Source organism: Triticum urartu, chromosome 7 (assembly GCF_003073215.2).
Source record: "Triticum urartu cultivar G1812 chromosome 7, Tu2.1, whole genome shotgun sequence".
Classification (NCBI taxonomy): Eukaryota; Viridiplantae; Streptophyta; class Magnoliopsida; order Poales; family Poaceae; genus Triticum; species Triticum urartu.
Genome location: NC_053028.1, coordinates 700,860,334 through 700,880,442, shown reverse-complemented (window position 1 = coordinate 700,880,442; position 20,109 = coordinate 700,860,334). Strand labels below are relative to the sequence as shown.

General features: G+C 44.9%; 2 protein-coding genes across 7 annotated transcripts; one reads left to right on the top strand and one right to left on the bottom strand.

The window, feature by feature from the left end:
* Window positions 1-325: 325 nt before the first annotated feature.
* On the top strand, window positions 326-1,307 carry LOC125520959 (blue copper protein-like; the record flags this gene model as incomplete). Its single annotated transcript, XM_048685998.1, is given in 2 exon segments — window positions 326-585; window positions 688-1,307. Coding segments are annotated over 2 exon segments (597 nt in total). The 3' UTR covers window positions 1,116-1,307.
* A 1,453-nt stretch (window positions 1,308-2,760) lies between these two features.
* On the bottom strand, window positions 2,761-11,625 carry LOC125523511 (probable DNA helicase MCM9). 6 transcript variants are annotated; one of them, XM_048688538.1, is made up of 22 exons: window positions 11,347-11,622; window positions 11,172-11,274; window positions 10,954-11,083; window positions 10,697-10,835; window positions 9,959-10,025; window positions 9,573-9,747; window positions 9,341-9,440; window positions 8,507-8,604; window positions 8,265-8,330; window positions 8,018-8,110; window positions 7,004-7,120; window positions 6,811-6,883; window positions 5,595-5,661; window positions 5,412-5,493; window positions 4,955-5,076; window positions 4,631-4,725; window positions 4,267-4,376; window positions 4,154-4,201; window positions 3,900-4,052; window positions 3,444-3,571; window positions 3,137-3,317; window positions 2,761-3,063 (listed from the first exon to the last, which is right to left on the bottom strand). In XM_048688538.1, the coding sequence occupies exons 1-20, from the start codon at window positions 11,514-11,516 to the stop codon at window positions 3,519-3,521; spliced, it is 2,061 nt and encodes a 686-aa protein (XP_048544495.1). In that variant the 5' UTR covers window positions 11,517-11,622; the 3' UTR covers window positions 2,761-3,063; window positions 3,137-3,317; window positions 3,444-3,518. The 6 variants fall into 6 exon arrangements, with proteins under 6 accessions (XP_048544495.1, XP_048544496.1, XP_048544494.1 ...); XM_048688539.1 differs by having other exon boundaries at window positions 3,210-3,317; XM_048688537.1 differs by having other exon boundaries at window positions 2,761-3,317.
* Window positions 11,626-20,109: the final 8,484 nt, after the last annotated feature.

Below are 20,109 nucleotides of genomic sequence, written 5' to 3'. Positions count from 1 at the left end.
CAAGATCGAGAGAAGATATTACTTCCGCGAAAGCTGGCGTTGAAGACAGTGGTAGCCAGCTAGCTAGCTGGAGTAGAGTCGTTTCTAAGGCACATTTGATGTCTAGACGCCGTCGATCGAGCGGACACTCGATCGCGGAGGCGTTGGAAAAGGTGGTTCCTACCCCCAACCAACCCCAACGGAAACCACCGAGCTCACCAACTCCCAGCTGCCGCGGCGCGCGCACCGTCGTCCCTCACGTCGCCGTCGCTAACCGGTGTGCATGCCATGTATATAAGCCCCTGACCCCCGCAGGCCTCTGCCATCGGTCGATCTATTGGTCGAGAGAGAGAAACGCATTGACTGTTTGACGCTGCTAGTGCAATCTGCTCTCTCTTTTCCGGTTAGGTTGGTTGAGGACTTCAGGTGCTGGTGAGATGGGTTCTGGTGGCAGGTGCCTGGCCTTGGCCGCGCTGCTGCTCGTGAGCTGCGCGTCGACGGCGACCGCGGCGAAGTACACCGTCGGCGACACCTCCGGCTGGACCACCGGCGCGGACTACACCACCTGGGCCAGCGACAAGAAGATCAAAGTCGGCGACACCCTCGGTTAGTATATAGTACATGCCGGCCACGTACTTTTCTAGTAACATTTTCGTCTAGTTTGCCACGCATTTACTGATGAACGAACTCGCACGGCAAAATTTACAGTGTTCAACTACGCCGGCGGGGCGCACAACGTGGCGGAGGTGAGCGCGGCGGACTACGCGTCCTGCTCCGCCGCCAACGCGCTCAGCAGCGACGGCAGCGGCGCCACCACCGTCGCGCTCAAGACCGCGGGGAAGCACTACTTCATCTGCGGCGTCACCGGCCACTGCAGCAACGGCATGAAGCTCGTGGTCAACGTCGCCGCCGCCGCCGCCGCCTCGCCGCCCAAGGCGTCCCCGACCCCGGACACCCCCGACACCCCCTCCACCACCCCGACGTCCCCGTCCACCCCAGCCGCCACGCCCAAGACCCCGGCGACCGTGCTCGCGCCGCCGGCCAAGCAGTCGGAATCCGGCGCCACCGGGCTCAGAGCCACGGCGGTGGCTGGCCTGGGCGCCATTGCCGGGCTTGTGGCCGCGGGGCTCTTCTAGACGGGCGAGGCCAGGGTGGAGGCAGTGCAGTGCTGTACGTTAGGTTGCATGTCGTCGATCAGCTCATCGATCGTGTCAGTCGTTTCTCGTTTGTTGAGGAGGCCATGTTTCTTTTGACGGAGGGGACTAGCTTTTGTTGTGGTTGGCACGGTGGTTGGGTGCCTTGGATTCTATGTTATGATTTTTTTTTTACATCGCATTCATGTCATTGTCGCGTATTTTTGCCTACTTTGTACTGTGCCACGTGAGTGTCGGATCATTTATCTGTAGGCAGATTTGCACGTGTGATTTCTTTTCATATAATTCATTCATGTGGCGTATGAAACATGTCACGATCGGTTGTTGTTGAAGAGGTTTCTTTTGATGGCCCCAAGGTACCGATGAACAACCGGTTTCGTCATTCATCTTGGATGGTTGGCTACCAAGACGCCCCACATACGTTTCAAAAAAAAAAAAAGACGCCCCACATAGTGCAAACTGCAAAACCCCTCGCGTTAGGCTCCTTCCAAATATTCAATGCAGTGAGCACTATCATCGACTAATAAAAATAAAAATCCAAAAAATTCCAAACCAAACTTGATCTACACAAAAGACAAATCCAACTATCAAAAAATGAGACCAACCCAAGGGCTAACCCTCATTGGCATTTTTTTATAGAAGAAACTCCGCGAGCACCGCGCGTCCGAGCCAGACTCAAACTCAGGTGGGCTGGCAGCAACCTCAGCTGCCCAGCCAACGGTTCAACGCCACATCCTCGACAAATCCAACTATGAATGTCACTTTTTTTCTCCCTAAAAGAGACTGAAACCGCCCGGCTCTGCATCATTATGATGCACGGCCATTCTTATTGATTGCCGAAACCATTACAAGAATGAAATTAACACCTACCACTAAGACTTTCAGATACTGCCATAGTCATATCTAAATTTGCCTTGTTGGTTCTCCATGTACATATCAAATTGGATTTGAAGCTTTATAGAATCATAAACACATATCAACATACAATTTATTTCAAGAAAGTTCAGATCTTTTAGGTGTGCTACAGTACATTCGTAGCAACACCCATACTGCTTGTAGCACTAGAACCTCGGGTGAGGGCTTTTGGAGGCCGAGCTCCACGGAGCTTGTTTTCAAAATACAAATTTCCACAAGGTGAAAAGATTTGAAATTGTTTGTATACACTTTCACACATGTGTATTGCATCTGTGCAAAAATTCAAAACCAAATACTTTCACACGTGGCATACAGAAAAAAGACAAATATGTATTTCTAGAATGGGCCAATATTTTTTGTTGTTGGGCCGGATTTTTTTTTGTACAGCCTACAAATCACAACAAATTCAAAAATATTTCTTACACGTTCATGCGGAAATCTATTAAGTTACCGTGGAATTTTGTTTTGAATTTTTCTGAAACTTTAAAATATAAATTTTGATTTTTTCCGTCTCTCTCTGAAATGGAACTTTAATCGGTCAAAGACCTGCCAAAACGGCCTTAGGATTCTAGAAACTAAGATTCTACAGACTCCATTCTAGTCGTTGTCTGGCATCATAGATCCAAGTAGTAACATATTTAGTTCATCAATCAAGGGAGTGGCAAATATATCCACAATAGAAAGAACAAAATGAGGAAAAATAACGACCCGGTGGATTCTAACACTAATGATATATTATATATGGTTTGCTTGTTGCATAACTACAAGAGTCAGCGCTACCAAATTGTTAGAGATTTACAAGACAACGGGTAAAACCATATGAAGTATACATCTTCAAACTTTAGCACTCCATTTATGTAAGAACAAACAAACGAGATTGACATTGATTCAAAGAAATAGCCTGATTTCAACGAGCCAGTTTGCTGCAATTTGAGCGAGAAGATTCATAATGTGTAATCCTCATCAGAGTGGTAAGCAACCATCATTACATGTATTTTTGGCATATCTGACAAAACTGCAAAAGGGTGATTAAAACAGGTGCCTTACCAAAACAAAAACATAAATAGTAGCAGTTCGTTGAATCTCACTTATCAAGGGAAAAGCTACATGTCAACTGCTTTAGCTTACGTATCATGTTCCTCAAGAAGCAGCTATTCTTACTTTGTTCTTTTAGCTTGCCGTGGTACAAGCTAAAAAAAACTCAACCACTCACTGACAGATTTGGCGTTAACGCCTTGTGCCAGTATGCAGGACATGCTGGTACTCCCTCTGTGATCCAAAAAATCTTACATTAGTTTAAAGAGGAAGTAGTATCATTTAGTCTTCCTAACCTAGCAATTGTGATTGACTGCCAAGACACATAGCAGTTGATGATTCAAAACCAGAGTGGATCACCTAATCATATTGCTATGCAGAACTGCAGATGATATGCGTGTACCCTCATTGGTCTCCGTATTGATGCATCAGATATTAGTATAGGTAATCCCCAAGCTTGTCACGAATTTTCTGCTCCTCTTTGATATCTATTAAAATGTCAAGACAAACAAATACATTGGGAACACTGCTTATCACCCTACACACTCCACATAATCTAAAGTTACAACGATGCATTTCTTGATGTAAGTACTTCAAGTTAGCAACGAGCCAGATAACAGAAAAATACTGCTGAACTTCAAATTAAAATTGAATGGAAAAGTATATCCTAGTTTGCCCTAATGGCAGTACCCTAGATAATAGGCCAGAACAGCAAAACAAAAGAAAAAACACTAAGCAAACGCCCATTCAAGTTTTCATTGGTTAAACCTTAAATAATTTTGAATAAATAAGGTTCTAAATCATATTTTAGGATACATTCCTGATCAGGGTTCTCTTGGAAATTGGAGTTCAGAGCGTTTCCATCACCGTCTATGATTGCAGATATTGTCATGGAGGACTCAATGCATAATATGGCAGCAATAGCATCAAGCCGTGTAACCTCATTTCTGAACATTAATCTTGCGTGTGCTACGACATGGACAAATATAGAACTGTGAGAATGAGGCGAGATGTGAATCAGACAACATATCTGAAAGGGGAAAAGATCCACTAGAAATGACAGAACATGCCTTGTGCCAGCCTTATCAAACTCTCAAGCATACGCACAGTTGTCCTCGCTGCACAAAATCAAGTTTTCAGCAGCTGCAAAACTCTCTTAAGGAAAAATAAATGTTCTGCTAACCTGCATTATGTGTTCCATCTCTCCGCTGAAGCTGATAATAGCCTGAGATAACACTTTCTGCTTCCTTTGTCAGCACCGGTTTGAACCGCTGTTTTACATAGTGGATATACCTGTGATTTATAGAATACTCAAGCATCATTATACAGCATTGACAATGAAAAATAAAATCTCGGCAGTAAACAGCACAATCAAACAAGTCAAATACACTTGAAAATTTCAGCTGCTTATTATACATGACCTGACAAAATAGCACTTGCTAAGGCAACAAAAAAGTCTGAGCATTAAGTACAACATAATGAAACACATGTATTTGTCTTTCTGAGCACAAGTCTCTAAGCTCAACACTGTCATGTTGGCTATCTACCTTCTCAAACAGGGGAGTGTCCACTCTTTTATACCCAAAGGTTGGGTGCTTTTTACGGCAGGGTCACTGGCCTTGTTTTCTTCTGCTTTGGTGCTCTACATAATTTCAAAAAGATAGTGCTTAATAGAGCAGTGTATTCCAAAATGACAGACTGCTATATTATGTGCATCCTTATAGAGTTGATAGTGAGGCCCACATCTTGTATATGTTCCAATTATGCAATAGAGAGAAATTTGGCCATTTTCCATATTTCCAAACAGGGGTAAGCTTATCTAAGAAGCAACACAAGAGACCAAACTCAACAGAAAAGAAATAAAACCGTACCTGAGCTAATATATGAGATGAAATTATACCATCCAACTTAGGGTTCTTTTTATCCAAGAGAACAAGAACTATATCAAATCTACTCAACAATGGTCCTGAAAGTGTTGTATTCACGGATAAGGCTGCAAATGGAAAGTGTTTCGAAAGGTTACGCAAATCCTTCAAAGGAACCTAAAGAAATTACAATGATTAAAATATCATTAAGCTGATTGCACCATCAAATTATTAACCTTACTAGTGTGCTAATATGCAGTGTTAAAGACAGTGATGGTATTGTAGTGGTAGTCTATTGTGCATGCCACTATTGAATCGAGTCTCAACTGTAACACGGATTAAATGACTAAATGTTGAGCTATTATAATATAGAACTGCAGAAGTAAATACGTGGTGCCTGAAATACTGTCAAGTGTTCTTTTACTATTAAGTAGCATGTCTATACTGATGTTAAGTGCAGTACATTCATTTGAATCATATTGTCCTTTTGGATTAGTGGCACCAAAGACAGTAGTCCTTGTACTGAGTGTTGTCACCAGTCCAGCCTGAAAAGGCAAAGAAGTGATAATACTTTATCAAATTGCATGCTAGTGAGCATGAATGGCCCATTAAATGATTACTGTTTTGAGTGAAAGAGGCATGGTACCTTTGCAACGCTTATTGTTTGTTGTTCCATGGCTTCATGTATTGTTGTCCTGTCATGCTCTCGCATACTATTAATGAGAATGTCAGATAGAAACTATATCAGATAAAACATAGAGGCATAAACACAGTCTTGTATTTAGCATAAGGCTAAGAGCGTTAAATAATAACATATCATATCGTGCGATACTCCAATAAAAAGAACTATCAATTTAGCATGGAAAATACATCAAATAAAACAACTGAAATGCAAATGCATATTGTCTGGGAGATCACTGCGCTCCTGGATTAGGGCTGGTAGCAGTCACTCGACGGGAGTCCAGGGCTTGCAGCCACGGCACTCCAGAGCTATAGGGGTGTCTGCTTGGAAGAGGGGAGCGGAGATAGATCGATGATTATTGTTGTGTCTGTTGTTTCATAGGCCAAGCATCTTTATACAGAGGGGCATCAAAACCGAAAAAGAAATTAGTCTGATCCAAGGGATGCTTTCTCAAGATAACAAACTGATTAAAGGTAATAACAAACTTGGACACCAATCCTATCTCTACTCCCACCACAAGCGATCCTGGTGTGTGGCATAATCCTTGCGGTCCCACAGTTTGTACTGCTGACCCCGCATTACAGTGTGCGTCTACTGTACAGGAGCATGAGAGTAGGCAAGCGTCCATATTGCACACAGGCTTTTGAAATGAGGCCTGGACTATGGCATTTCAGCTGTGAAAAGTGAGAGACTTCATATACATGAGGGAGTCAAAAGTGTTTGTGATGAACATTTTGAAGTTCCTAAGAATTAACTATAAGAGTAAATGGGCATACAGTGCAAATTTTTGGACACATTTTTTGGTGAAGTGGAGGTTGCAGATTATTATCAAGCTATTGGAGATTTGAAGCGGAGGCTGTTATCAAGTAAAGTGCATGTATCTTCTTTTTATTGTCCAAATGAGATCATTCAAGCTAAATATACAAGGATCTGATCCATCAACGAATCTCAAATATGAATATGTGACATAAATTTTCATAATAATCCATCCATCAAGGAATCTCAAATATGACTATGTTGACATAAACTTTCATAATAATCCATTCTCAATATTTTCACAATGTCAAGCCAGTTGTGATCAGGAACTGGGATCTGTTGAATCTCAGATAAGACGCAGGGCACTAATTGTATTAGTGAGTAAAGGTACTGGGTAGCAAATTAGCCAGAGAAACAGTCCAACCTATCAAATTCATCTATGCAGCACAAACCACCATCAGCCAGAACAAGGGCACCAGCCTCAAGCATCCACTCACCTATCATTGAATTCAAAAGAAAATTGCTACCAAGAAAATTAGTGCTACTTTCAAATGAAAAACAACACCAAAAATTCAACATATAATGATGAGAGGAATGGTAACGTCGAACATATATACCTCCATCCTTGACAGCAGTCACAGTCAAACCAGCACTGGTACTTCCAAGACCAGTTGTAATCACAGAACGGTTGCTCAATTTAGCAGCAAACTTCAAAAACTGGGATTTACCAGTACCTGGAGTTTAGTGAAACACCAATACACATTACAATTGTCTCAAATGTATACTCACTCCGTTCCCTAATATAAGATCTTTTAGCTTTTCCTTGATTCGTATGTATCTAGACACATTTTAGTATGTATGTTCACTCATTTTAGTATGTATGTAGTCAATATTTTGAAATAGCTGAAAGGTCTTATATTAGGGAACGGAGGGAGTATTTACCAATCTTAGATGCGGTACACAAGAGTGACAATTGCAACCACATAGGCTACACACACTCGTAAATAGACTGTGAGTTAGTTCTCATGCCATCATATCCATGGGTCCTTCCAACAATTAAGGGTAAAACAAAATGATATGCCGTAGTAGGATCCTAGTCTATCATATGTTTATTGCATTTGTTTGTCACTTAGTGTGTATGAACATCATCACTTGTGACCTTGCATTTACTACTAATCTGCAATCATCAGCTAAAACTAAAATATTTATTACCAAAATATTCATGACTGGTGGGCACAAATGTGACATATGATTATTTTTGCAGTTTTAGTTATTATTTGCAAGTCACTAAGTTGCCTTGTTATTCTATCTCAAAGCCAGTTTTTGTGGTCATGATGAAGACTGACCAAGATTTTATTTTAATTATTTCCGCAGCAGCGTGAGGGCATTCAGCTGTTGCTGTGAAATATGGAAGTACTTTGTCTCTTAGGTATATACTAAATGCAAAATTTTGAATGTGTAATTAATTCTCGTGGCAGGCAGTGGAGGGCTTATCACTCTCTTGAGCTACTTTCAGTCTAGTTACAATGTAAACTTTGCAGAAGTCTAAACCATATTGTCGGTGTAGACATTTTTAATGCCATATATACTCATCATATCTCAATGAAACGTGCCATTACAAACATTAGTACCTGGATCACCAACAAGAAGCATATGTGGTTCGCCACGAACCTTTGTTCCAGAAGCATCAACATGCTGCACTCCACCAATCAACGTAAGAGCAACTGAAATTTAAATATATCATGAATAGTTAAAATGACAACAGTATTTGACAGGAACGCTTAAAAGAACAAATTAGTTATTAACTTCTTTCCAGACGAGGCTTAAAAACAATACTGAATTACTAACAATATAGCTTACTGACACAAAGTAGCATACCTGCAAGCTTTACCGTGAATAACCCAAAAATCTGAGGACAAATGCCTTTCAAGATTTTATTTCTTCCTACATACACAAAAAGAAATAATAGATAACTTGTAGTACCGATTAAATGGCAAAAAAAAACTCTAGATGCAATTAGAGATATGGAAAAAAATTATGAGGCCAATTTTTTTCATCGCAAGATCTGGACCGCTGATCTGGAAAACATCAAGGAGGAGGGGGAGGGGGGGCTTGAGCACCTTCTAGTGGAGTAGCTCTGTTTTCTGCCCAGAAAAGCTCGAAATCCTTGATAATTTCCTCAGGGATGTCTATACCAGACTTCAGCTCATTAGTTCTCCTGTATAACGCAGCACAAAGACATTGTTCAAACTTCAGAACTCAGCAACCAAGAAGTGCTGAGCAGATGATGTCCATGGCGTCATACTAGTTCTGCAGATGATACAAAAAGGAACTATGGTGCAATGAATGGAAGTAAATCATCGACTTGGGTGACAAACTGTGGAGGTCCCTTCACATGAGACCATATAATAATTTAGATGTTGACGTATCGATTACGTAAAAAGAGTTCCATTATATTTTTTCAACGTAAAACCAACATAGTACGACTTAAAAAAAACATCACAGCGATTCAACAAATTTTCTGGAGTTGCAACAACTTCAGAAATGTGAAGAAAACTACTATTACTAATTTACACAGCTTAGGTTGGAAAAGAGCCATATTCCCTCAGTTTCTTTACTTCGCATATTAGTTTTATCTAAGTAAAACGTTGTAAAGTTTGACCAAGTTAATATTAAAAAATATCAACATCTATAATACTCCCTCCGATCCAAAATAAATATCAACATCTATAGTACCCAGTTCAAAACTGCGACACTTATTTTGGATCAGAAGGAGTATCACATAAATACAATATGAAAAAATAATCCATGCTGGGTCTAATGATATTCATTAGGTATTATGGATGTTGTTGTTTTTTCTATAAACTTGGTCAAACTTCAGAAAGTTTGGCTTAAGACAAAACTAATATGCAAAGTAAAAAGAAACGGAGGGGATAGTTCGACTTATAAACTACCTCACATAATTGGCAATAAACATAGGATCAAGGTTGCAACGCACATCCTTAACATCAGAAGACCACTTTGCAGATAATATACCCGTAACAATGACATCATCTGGAGAAAGAACACACTTGACTGAATATCAATGCCACAGAACGCAAAAAATCAACAATGGATGGACATTTAGATTGCAATTCCAGCAAAAGAAGAATTGAGTGAACCCTAAACCCTAAAGAAGCTACTTACCTCCAGCTTTAACAAGATCAACAAGGTCATCCATCAAAATCACAGGCATGGAACGGGGTATAGACCCAACATCCAGAAGTTGCACGCTTTCTTGGATTTTTATTTCTTGATAATCATGACAGGTTATGCTATCTCCTATCAATTGGAAAGAAGCACTTTGACAACCTTTTGAACTCTGAATGAAGAGCAAAACTATTAGTGGCTCCTTCAACAAAAGTTGAGTAGTCTCGAACAGTTATAAAATGTAAAAAAGGAACAATAGATGATGTACATTGGCCATACGAGGATAAAACCATTGCCAAATATAGGTAGAACCAGAAAACCAAAGACTGTTTCTCACACAATGAAATCACACTACCTTCGATTAAAAAAAGGAAATGGAATACCATGGATGGGCAAGATGCAGGTAGAGTTATACGATTCCCAGCCTCTAGCTCAGGATAGCAGCGGAACCTATTCAATACACAAATAAATTAAGGTCAGGTGTCTTTATGATACAAACATACAGCCATGGCACTCAACACTCTTTGTAAGAAGTAACAAGGAGATCATTGTATGTTAAGGAGTCTGCAATCTCTGAATGTGTCTCACTTCCTCAAAACCATGATCTAAAAAAAATCCTCAAAACTATGCTGCTGCTTTAAAGAAGTTAAGCCTCTCACACTGCAAGCTTTTAAACAAGTTAAGCCTCTCACACTGCAAGCTTTTAAACAGGGGAAGCTTAAACTCGGATGCAGACGTGCTCACCCAGGTTTTAGCTTACAAGATTATGTAACAAGAGGATGGTAATTAATAGGCCAGTGTCTCCAGCAATGTAACAGAAGATGACAACGATCTTTCCAGCACAACTAAAATATTTAGATCTGAAAAAAAAACTAAAAATATTTAATTACTTGCATAAACGGCCATCAAGTATCACCTTTAATTCAAGAAGAAACTTTCTTTAAATTCTTAAGAAAGGCCTCTACCGAGCCATGTTAGTCAGTAGATCACAATCTAAACTTACTTAATTATGCTAATATGCAATTCACAGTTATGCTTGACAAGCCACTAATATGCAAGGGCTCGAATATGTAGCCAACAATACTAGTATGCTATTAAGCCCTGAAACATGCATCACAAACCTGCAGTTGCATTTCCTGCATTGGTACCACCGCTTGCCCTCGATCATCTTCACACCTCCTGACCTGATCACAGTCCCCTTCAAGGTCAGCAGAATTCCCCTATGCTTCACCCTCACCTTCCCAATGCTCGGCGACGACTCTGCAAAAATGAAAGCATCACCGCCAAATCAGGGAACCCCTAAACAACTGAAACATCACGTGACCAAACAATCTTGCAAGCATTACAACGGACACAAAAGGCGCGTGCGTGAGCGCACCAGGGAATTCCAGTGGCGACCCGCAGACGTTGACGCGCACGTGCACGAACCCCTTCTGCACGGCAGACGGCCTCGGCTCGTCCGGATTACCCAGCGCCTCGCACTTTTTGAGGATGCACAACACCTCACTCTGCGAAGACAAAAAAGTGCTCGAGAAATGCGGGGATATAAGCGAAGAGAAGGAAGGTGTCGGTCGCGCAGCAGGATGATCTACTCGCCTGGGCGCGCTGGGCGGCGCTGTCGAAGTCGGGGAGGAAGCCCTTGGGGTCGTTGTAGAGTATTTTGGCCAAGCCGGGGTCGAAGTCCAGGAGCTCCGCGAAGCTGCGAGAGCGGACGGGACGGGGTTAGGGTTTGGGGAGGAAGAGAGGAGCGGGGTGGGGAAGGAGGACTCACTCGATGACGAGGGGGAAGTGGAGCGTGGACTCGGGGTGGAGGAGGATGTGGCGGAGGTCGTCGGAGTGGAAACTGCAGAGGAACTCGGCGAGCTTGGGCGCGTGCTCTGCGTACTTGGATGCCTCGCCGTCGGCGGCGTCGAACTCCTCGTGCTGCGCCGGCGGCGGCATTTGGGCGGCGATTTTGGGGTTTCCGCGCGAAACGGCTAGGGGTCACTGGTCAGGCCGCGGCGTCACGGAGGAGAGAAGGGAGAGGACGGTGGTCCCGCTGCTCGGTTTTTTTTCCGAGACTTGGGTCGTGATGGGCTTTGGGGACTCCCTGTTCTGTCATTTGTTGGGCTTTTGCGCGAGGGTTCACGGGTGAGAGCATCTCCAACGGCCGCGCTAAACTAGCGCCGCGTCGCAAATTAGGCCGTTTTAGCGCGCGCGCAACGCGGCGGGTCGCTCCAGCGGACGCGCAAAAATGGCGCGCGCGCTATAACGGGTTGGGCGCGCGGTTGAAAACACTTACCCGCGCGGCGTATTTCGGGCGCCAGCTACAGCGCGCGGCACACTCGAGCGCTCGCGCCGCATTCTCTCCTCTCCTCGTCCTACGCCCCGCGCGCGCCGGCGCCGGCGCCCTGCCACCCACCCATGGACGCGCACACCGGCGCCCCGCTCACCCCGCTGTACAGCCGCGACCCCCCCCCCCGCCGCCGCCGCCGCCCGCCGCCGCCGGAAACCCTAGCGCGGGAAGCGCTGGCGTCGCCACCGCCGGAGCTCCGCCGAGCGTCGGCCTCGCGCGCAGCCTCTTCTTGCCGCCGCGGATGACCACGGCGCCGGGTGGCGTCGCACCGGCGTCGTCCCGTGCCGCCGCCTCTTCTTGGACACATCTAACCTCAATGCGGCGCAAAAAGAGTATGTCAATCTTGCCCAACAAAAGTCTTGATCCAAAAAAGAGCCTTGGTTCGTGCAATGGGTGGCGGTGGCCTCGGCGCCATGGGTGGCGTGGCTTCGGCGCCATGGGTGGCGGTGGCCTCGGCGCCATGGGAGGCATGGGTGGCTTCGGAGCCATGGGAGGCATGGGTGCACATCCGGCCGCCATGGGAGGCATGGGTGCACCTCCGGCCGCCATGGGAGGCATGGGTGCACCTCCGGCCGCCATGGGAGGCATGGGTGGCTTTGGAGCACCCTCCGACGCTATGGCCGCCATGGGAGGCATGAGTTTTGCTTCTCTCATGGGAGGCATGGGTGCACCTCCGGCCGCCATGGGTGCAATGTCTTTCGATGTGCCTTCTCACACACATTCCCATGAAGATGCCGTTGAAGATCTTGCCAACACCGTCGGAGCTTCACATGATGCGTGGTGCGTGATGAGGAGAGGGAGGAAGATTCATCTTCGGAGGCGGAAGAGTCGTCTTCGGAAGATGAGGACGAAGACGAAGACGAGGAAGATGAAGATTGATGTGTCTTTCATGTCTTGAACTTTAGTTTGCATTTGAACTTGGTTGGATGAACTTGTGGGCATGATTTTGAACTTGTGGGCATGAACTTTTATTCATCAACTTGTTTGCTGATCAAATTCAACATTATTCATATATGTATGTTCACAAAAATAATGCAATCACTATAGCAAAATGCCTGTACAACTCACAGACGCGCAGACTGATCCATTTCTCGCGCTCTGTCATAGGAGCGGCCGCGCGCCGCTAACATTAACGCGGCTGCTAGAGATGCACACGCAGGCGGGCCGGCAAAATACAAGTCGCAGCGCAGAAGCTACGTTAAACACGACGTATTCATTACTATGCGCGGACCGAGCAGACTTAGCGCGAGACTGTATAGGCCTTGATAATGAGGAATCTCCGCTAGCAACTGCGGTGCTCAATTTTTTTTTCGACGGGTGCTCAAGCTTCGACCTCCCTCGAATGCTACACAAACTCCTGATCTTTTACCTCAAAACTGCCTAGTTAAAAAGCTCAAAAAAACAAACAATAGAACACACCTACAGTTCTCACAACGCTGCAATGCTATCCAGATCATCTCGATTATGGTAGCTCGCCGGTTCAATGGCATCTACATAAGCTAAGCCAGGATGTATAGCACATGTCGACTAACACATACCGCAATAAACACCAACAGTCGAAACAATACAAAATTAAGATCAAAAGCATATTAGACTAAGAACTCGCGCCGCAATAGAAAATCAGAGTGATCAGCATCCGCACTCGGCAAACCACTCACAAACTAATACTCGCCAAACTAGTATCCTCCATCACGATCATACTGCAATTAAACAACATACTGAACGACAGAATCTCATCATAGCAAACTCGTCTTCAAGAGACTAGAGGTAACGACGCGACAAGCAGCCGCAAGTCCAAGTCAGATCACAACAACAACCAGACACAAATCCTCGAGTTTCCTTCATAACAACCTCAAAGTACCAGTCTAGACACTACACTCCCGACCGAGTCACACATGCACCTTCAACAAGGTATACGACACCTAAACGCACTCATATTAGCAAGAGGCTAATAACCATCAACACACGGGTCAAAGACACACTAGACACGCAGATAGAGTATATAAGAGCGATCTGCAGACATAACTAGATGATGGCGCGCGTGTATGTGACAGCAGGTTAAAACAGGTACACGCGCCAAGTGGTGGACCATGCTGGCAATGTGCCTAGGGTTTTGGAAAGAACCTATTGCTAATAATCTCCCTTTTCGTGAGGAATCAATACATCCAATGCTTCTTGAAAACCATTCGTAACATACCTCCAGACTTGTAAATAGTTGACAAAAGCATTCCATGCTTGACTATGAATTACCCTGAAAGACTCTCCTTCCTGACGGGACATCCAGATCTGAAGAAGCGACAGTAGGACGACATCGGCAATGATCCTCGGTTGACTATTATCAGCACTAGAACATGCGCTCAACTTCTGATGTTATCACATGGGTACCTTTGCGCTAATAAAGGCACTTTCACAACAAATCAGTGTACTATACTCCTAGATCCGTTCATTATAAAAGCGTGCACTCATCGTTCGATATGGACAATATAAATGGCCTTTTAACATATCCTCTTCTCTGCAGTTATTTCCAAGATCGTTGTGCTTACTAGGGAGTGATGAAAGAAGAAACGGGCGCTGGAAAAACCAAATGTCACCCATTCAGAGTTGCAGACCGGAGGCGTTCAGGAGAAAGACCCTCACACACTAGCTTTATCATCGATCCCCTGTTGCTAGAGTTGTGTGGCACACGTTACGGGGCGTTTGGCCCACAGGACACCACCATGACCCTTAACATAATATCACGCCATTCTTCATAGCATGGCGCACTATAAACACTATTACATCTGACGGCAGTGGGAATAGCGTCTCTATTAATATCATAGGCTTGCCTAGTTGTGTGTACGGCGATTTCGAAATGTTGTAATCGAGCTCCGCGAACCTTCTGATCTCACAACTCCCCAACTCCAATATAATCGATATGATTTTATTCATAGCGACGGTCCGCAATTCCTTGTAAGTAATCTCGGGAACAGCATGCTGCAGAACGTATGAGGCGTATCAACAGAGACTAGAGTGCCCATCGGTAGAAAAGTGGTGATGATGAGAGCAATGCCAAGAGTATAAGTATATGAAGCTCAAACTGCCAGTGAGTTGAAAGTGCGTTATATCGACTAGAGGGGGGTGAATAGGCGATTTTTATGAAAGTCTTCAAAACATGGAAGTTTCGAAGACAAACGATAGAAATAAACCTATTACCATGCAGCGGAAGGTAGACTACACTAGGTAAACCATAGTCAAGTATTCAATGAAGTGAAAGCACAATGACTAATAGCAGCTAGGTAGTAAGGATCAGGTAGGAAGATATTAATGAAGCCAAACAGAACAGCAGTCACTCAGTGAAGACAAAAGATAGTGCAATCATACAATGACTTCACAAGGTAACAAGTAAGTAAAGGGAAGGAAGGATGAAACCAGTGACTCGTTGAAGACAATGATTTGTTGGACCAGTTCCAGTTGCTGTGACAACTGTACGTCTGGTTGGAGCGGCTAGGTATTTAAACCTTAGGACACACAGTCCCGGACACCCAGTCCTGAACACGCAGCTCAGGACACCCAGTCCTCACCGTATTCTCCTTGAGCTAAGGTCACATAGACCTCGCCCAATCACTCTGGTAAGTCTTCAAGGTAGACTCCCAAACCTTCACAGACTTCGTTCACCGGCAATCCACAATGTCTCTTGGATGCTCAGAACGCGACGCCTAACCGGCTGGAGGATGCACAGTCCTCAAGTGTAATAAGTCTTCAGATCACACAGACAAGAAGACTTAAGTGATGCCAATTCTCTCTGGCTCTGGTGGTTAGGGCTTTATCCTCGCAAGGAATTCTCTCTCAAAGGCTTCGAGGTGGGTTGCTCTCAAACGACAAAAGCCGTACTCTTCAATCTGAGCAGCCAACCGTTTATGGTTATAGGGGGTGGGCTATTTATAGCCACTTGGCAACCCGACCTGATTTGTCCGAAATGACCCTGGGTCACTAAGGAACTGACACGTGTTCCAACGGTCAGATTTCAAACTCACACGGCAATTTTACTTGGGCTACAAGCAAAGCTGACTTGTCCGACTCTGGACAAGATTCGCTCTCATAGTCTTCACTCGAAGACATAGGTTTTTGGTTTAGGCATCACTTCAGTCATTCTGACTGGTTCCTCTTGGACCCCACTTAACAGTACGGTGGTTCCTATGACTCAACACAAAAGAAAAAGAACTAGAAAAGATCTAAGTCTTCGAGCTCCATAGGCTTCATATAGTGTCTTCTCTTGTCATAGTCTTCAATGTGAATATCTTCATATACCACCTTTGACTTCAATGTCTTCATACATTTTTAGGGGTCATCTCTGGTAGTAAAACCGAATCAATGAGGGACTTCTACATGTGTTATCCTGCAATTCTCACAAACACATTAGTCCCTCAACTAGGTTTGTCGTCAATATTCCAAAACCAACTAGGGGTGGCACTAGATGCACTTACAATCTCCCCCTTTTTGGTGATTGATGACAAACTAGTTGAAGTTTTCAACGGGGAATATAATCTGTGAAATTGTAAAGGATAAGGAATTGTCTTCATAAGTTGCAAGGGCTCCCCCTGAAGATGTGCATATGAGTTAATTTGCTTTTGGAATGCAAATGCACATGGCAGGTTGTACTTGTGGAGATCCACTTCAACTTATGATGACAATCCACTATGCATGTGAAAGTATATGAAGATAATGACATGCATAATGGAAAATGAACGTCTGCAGAATGAGCTAAGTGCGGAATTTATCGTCGCACATGCGGAATTTATCTTCGCAAAACAAGGTGGCAAATAAGTAGCAGACGACCATCTAGTTTAAGTGTTACAACTCATAAGAACCAAATGTAGCAAAAATGAGAGTTGTAAGCACGAAGCAAAATATAAAGCACCCGTCCATATGGACCCGCTTGAAGACTATCAATCTCATATGCTTCTCCCCCTTTTGTCAGTAATGAACAAAAAGGTTTGAAGACATAGAGCCTCTACTCGTTCCCATGAGGAGTAGGTGAAGTAGCAGGGTTGTTGGTGTTGTTTGGCGGTGCAGAAGAGCTTGGAGGTGTTGAAGGAGGTGGCGGTGAAGTAGCATCGTCTTCTTCCTCAATAATTCTGGCAGTCACTGTGGCAGCAGAGGAAGAGAACTCAGAGTCTTCAAGGGATGGAGTTCCTAGCAGCACGGCCCTTCGAGGAGGTGTGGAGTCAAACTTGAATCTCTCAGTGAAGCCATCCTCTTGAAGATCAGCTTCAGAACACGTCATCGTGAGCCCTTTCCATGCGCGGCGACAGGTTTCATGGGCAACAAAAGCATTCTTGATGGCAAGATTTTGAGTGCAATTAACATCCACCAAGAGGCTTTTCATCTGACGCTTCAGCCAGTCATGATGCCTATCCTGTTTTTGATGTAGAGCCACAAGAAGCTCTCGGTCGTTGAGAACACGAGTGCGCTTCTTGGGTCTTGGAGCAGTGGCACTGTAAGTGGCTTCAGTGGAAGCAGGGTGTGGTGCACGTGTAGTGCCAGCCAAAGGATACACCCGAGAAACTGCTTCAATTCCTTCAACGTTCTGAGTAAAACTCTGATGTTCTGCATTCTGAAGACTTAGAGGTTGCTTGGCAGGCTCAGAATATATGGCTTCAGTAGACATGTCCACATCAGGCAAGAAGATCCGATGGTTGCGGGCTGAGGGCTGATACAAGATGGCGGAGTGTAGCTTGATCAGCCGCATGACCCAAGGGGCGTAGAACTTCAAACCAAACAGATCAATGCCTGATGCAGCAAGTTGGCGTATGAAGAAGTCCTGTGCATTGAAGCATTTGCCATGAAGTATATAGAAGACCAAAGTCTTCATTGCACCCTGAAGCTTGGCATTTGGAGAGTGCCCTTTGATAGGCCAGAGAGTTCGCCTGATGATGTGATAGATGGTTCTTGGCAGGTACTCAAGGTCTTCAATGAAGAACTCTGTGGGATAAGCAGCATCTTGGGGCAATGGCTTCATCATGCTGAGCATCTGACTCATATCAGGTTCTGGCCGCTGAAAGATGCTCTCAATAGCTTCAACATGCAGCTGACAGCCTTGCTCGAAGAGATCGCCAGGAGTGGGCAAGCCAGTGAGCTCAATGATGTCAAATGCATTCGCTTCATGATGAACGTTGCCAGTCATCCACTTTAGGACCCAAGTCTTCGGATCTCTGTTGTACCCTCTGATGTGAAGTGTGGCATAGAATTGAAGCAGCAACTCTTCATTCCAATGCTCTTTGTCAGTAATGAACGGCAGCAGTCCAACTTCCTTGAAGCAATCTAAAGCTTCTTCCAGACAGGGCAGACCAGCTATAGCTTCAACGTCAAGGCGCTTGTGTGGGAAGATGCGACCTTGGTTGTAAAGAATGCAAGAGTAATAGCTTCACTGAGGATAGCTCCAGAACCGATCAGATGATATCCTTTCCCTTGAGTAGGGGTTCCTGAAGCTATTGAAGAACGTGTTGTCTGCCCTGAAGCCATTGATGTTGAAGGAGCCAGGTGCTGATGCAGGACCTGGAAACCTTGGCAGTCTTGGGATTGGCTTCTGGACCTGAGGCCTGTGCTCAACATGATAATTGAACTAGGGACCGGCAGCAGACTCAGGAACAGAAGTGGCGGGATTAGTGGCTTCGCTGTCTTCTGAAGCTTTTGCTGGGGAGGGCTCCACATTAGCTTCATTGGTGGTTGTGGCAGCCTCACGATTTTCATCCTCCACTTGACTAGCTGGAGGGTCAGTCACAAGCACATTCTCCTGGAGAACTGCTTCTTGGTGGGACAGGGGAGTGGGATCTTGTGGGACTCCTTCTTCTGCGGCTGATGCAGCCGGAATGTCTTCAGCAGAGACTTGAGGCCTTGAACCTTTGTGAAGCCTGGGGAACACAGACGACGCCTGTGGAGTTGGAGTGGGCTGGGCCTCATAGTCTTCTTCCTCTTGTGGGCGATCCGCCCATGAGCATCCTGTGTAATTGGCGTCAGTGGACGACCAATACTGATGAGTTCGCTGTTTTCATGCTGAGAAAGGACTGCACCATCTTCTACATTGTCATGTTGACCAATGTCTTCAGCAGCGATGGGATCAGCTGCTGGAATGTCTTTAGCTTCATGAGCCTCCGTGGAAGCAGGCTCATGGATTGTCAGTTGTCGTTCAGCTTCAGGATAGACCATAGAAATGGGTTCAACTATCAAGGGCTCTGTGGAAGCAGCCCGAGCTTTCTTGGTCTTTCTCTTCTTCTTGGAGGGGGCAGTAGGAGAGACTTCAGAGTGTTTCCTCTTCCTGGCTTCAGCCTCAGCAGTCCTTGTCTTCTTGAGCTCTGAAGTTGTTGACCGGCTTTTTGGCTTCGAGCCAGTCAGTCTAGTTGGGAAGACAATCGGAATTGCTTCTTGCCTTGGTGCATCAGGTTCAGCCATAGCAGGCTTCTTCTTCTTCTTTGCGGCCATCCTGGAGTCGATGCCAGGACGCCTAAGTGCCTTGCGCTTCTCAGCCTCATTATAGGCTTGCACACATCTGTCAGCCAGAGTCTTCATGCGCTCACGCGAACCCTGAGCTTCTGCACGCTTCTTCACAAAGGCTTCCTTGAGCTCGTGCATCATTGTCTTGAAGTTCTTCACTTCTTGCACGTTGAGCTTGGCCATATGCTTCTTGAACTGAGCCTTTTCATAGTCAATCTTCTGCTCCAGTTCAACAATGCGCTGGGCAATAGCAAGTTCTGAAGCAATGGTGCCTTGGAAGGCGACACTGAGGCCAATGGGTAGCTGCAGATCTTCAAAGCTGATGTTTGGCGTGTCAAACCACTCGTCAATGAAGTTGTGGATGATGGTGACATCAAAGAGAGGCAGATCATTGAAGATTTATGTTTCTTCTTTGCTCTTGATGAGTTGCTCAAGAGCGTCGTCTGCAAGATCTTCATCACTTGACAGATCAATGTCGTCATTATGCAGAATGGCAGCAGCTGTTAGCTCTTTGCCAGTGTGAGACAGAGGCATCTTGGCCTTCTGGGGCTTGGAGACGCGTGATAAGTCTTCAGACTGCACACTGTCTTCAGGAGGTGCAGTTGCCAATGGCTTCGCCCTTGAGATTTTTGGTGAAGGGGCCGGCTTTGAAGCTTTTGGCTTCTTCAACTGCTTTGGCTTCGGCACTACAGACGCGTCATCAGACCCAGTGTCAGCTGCAGGCTCATT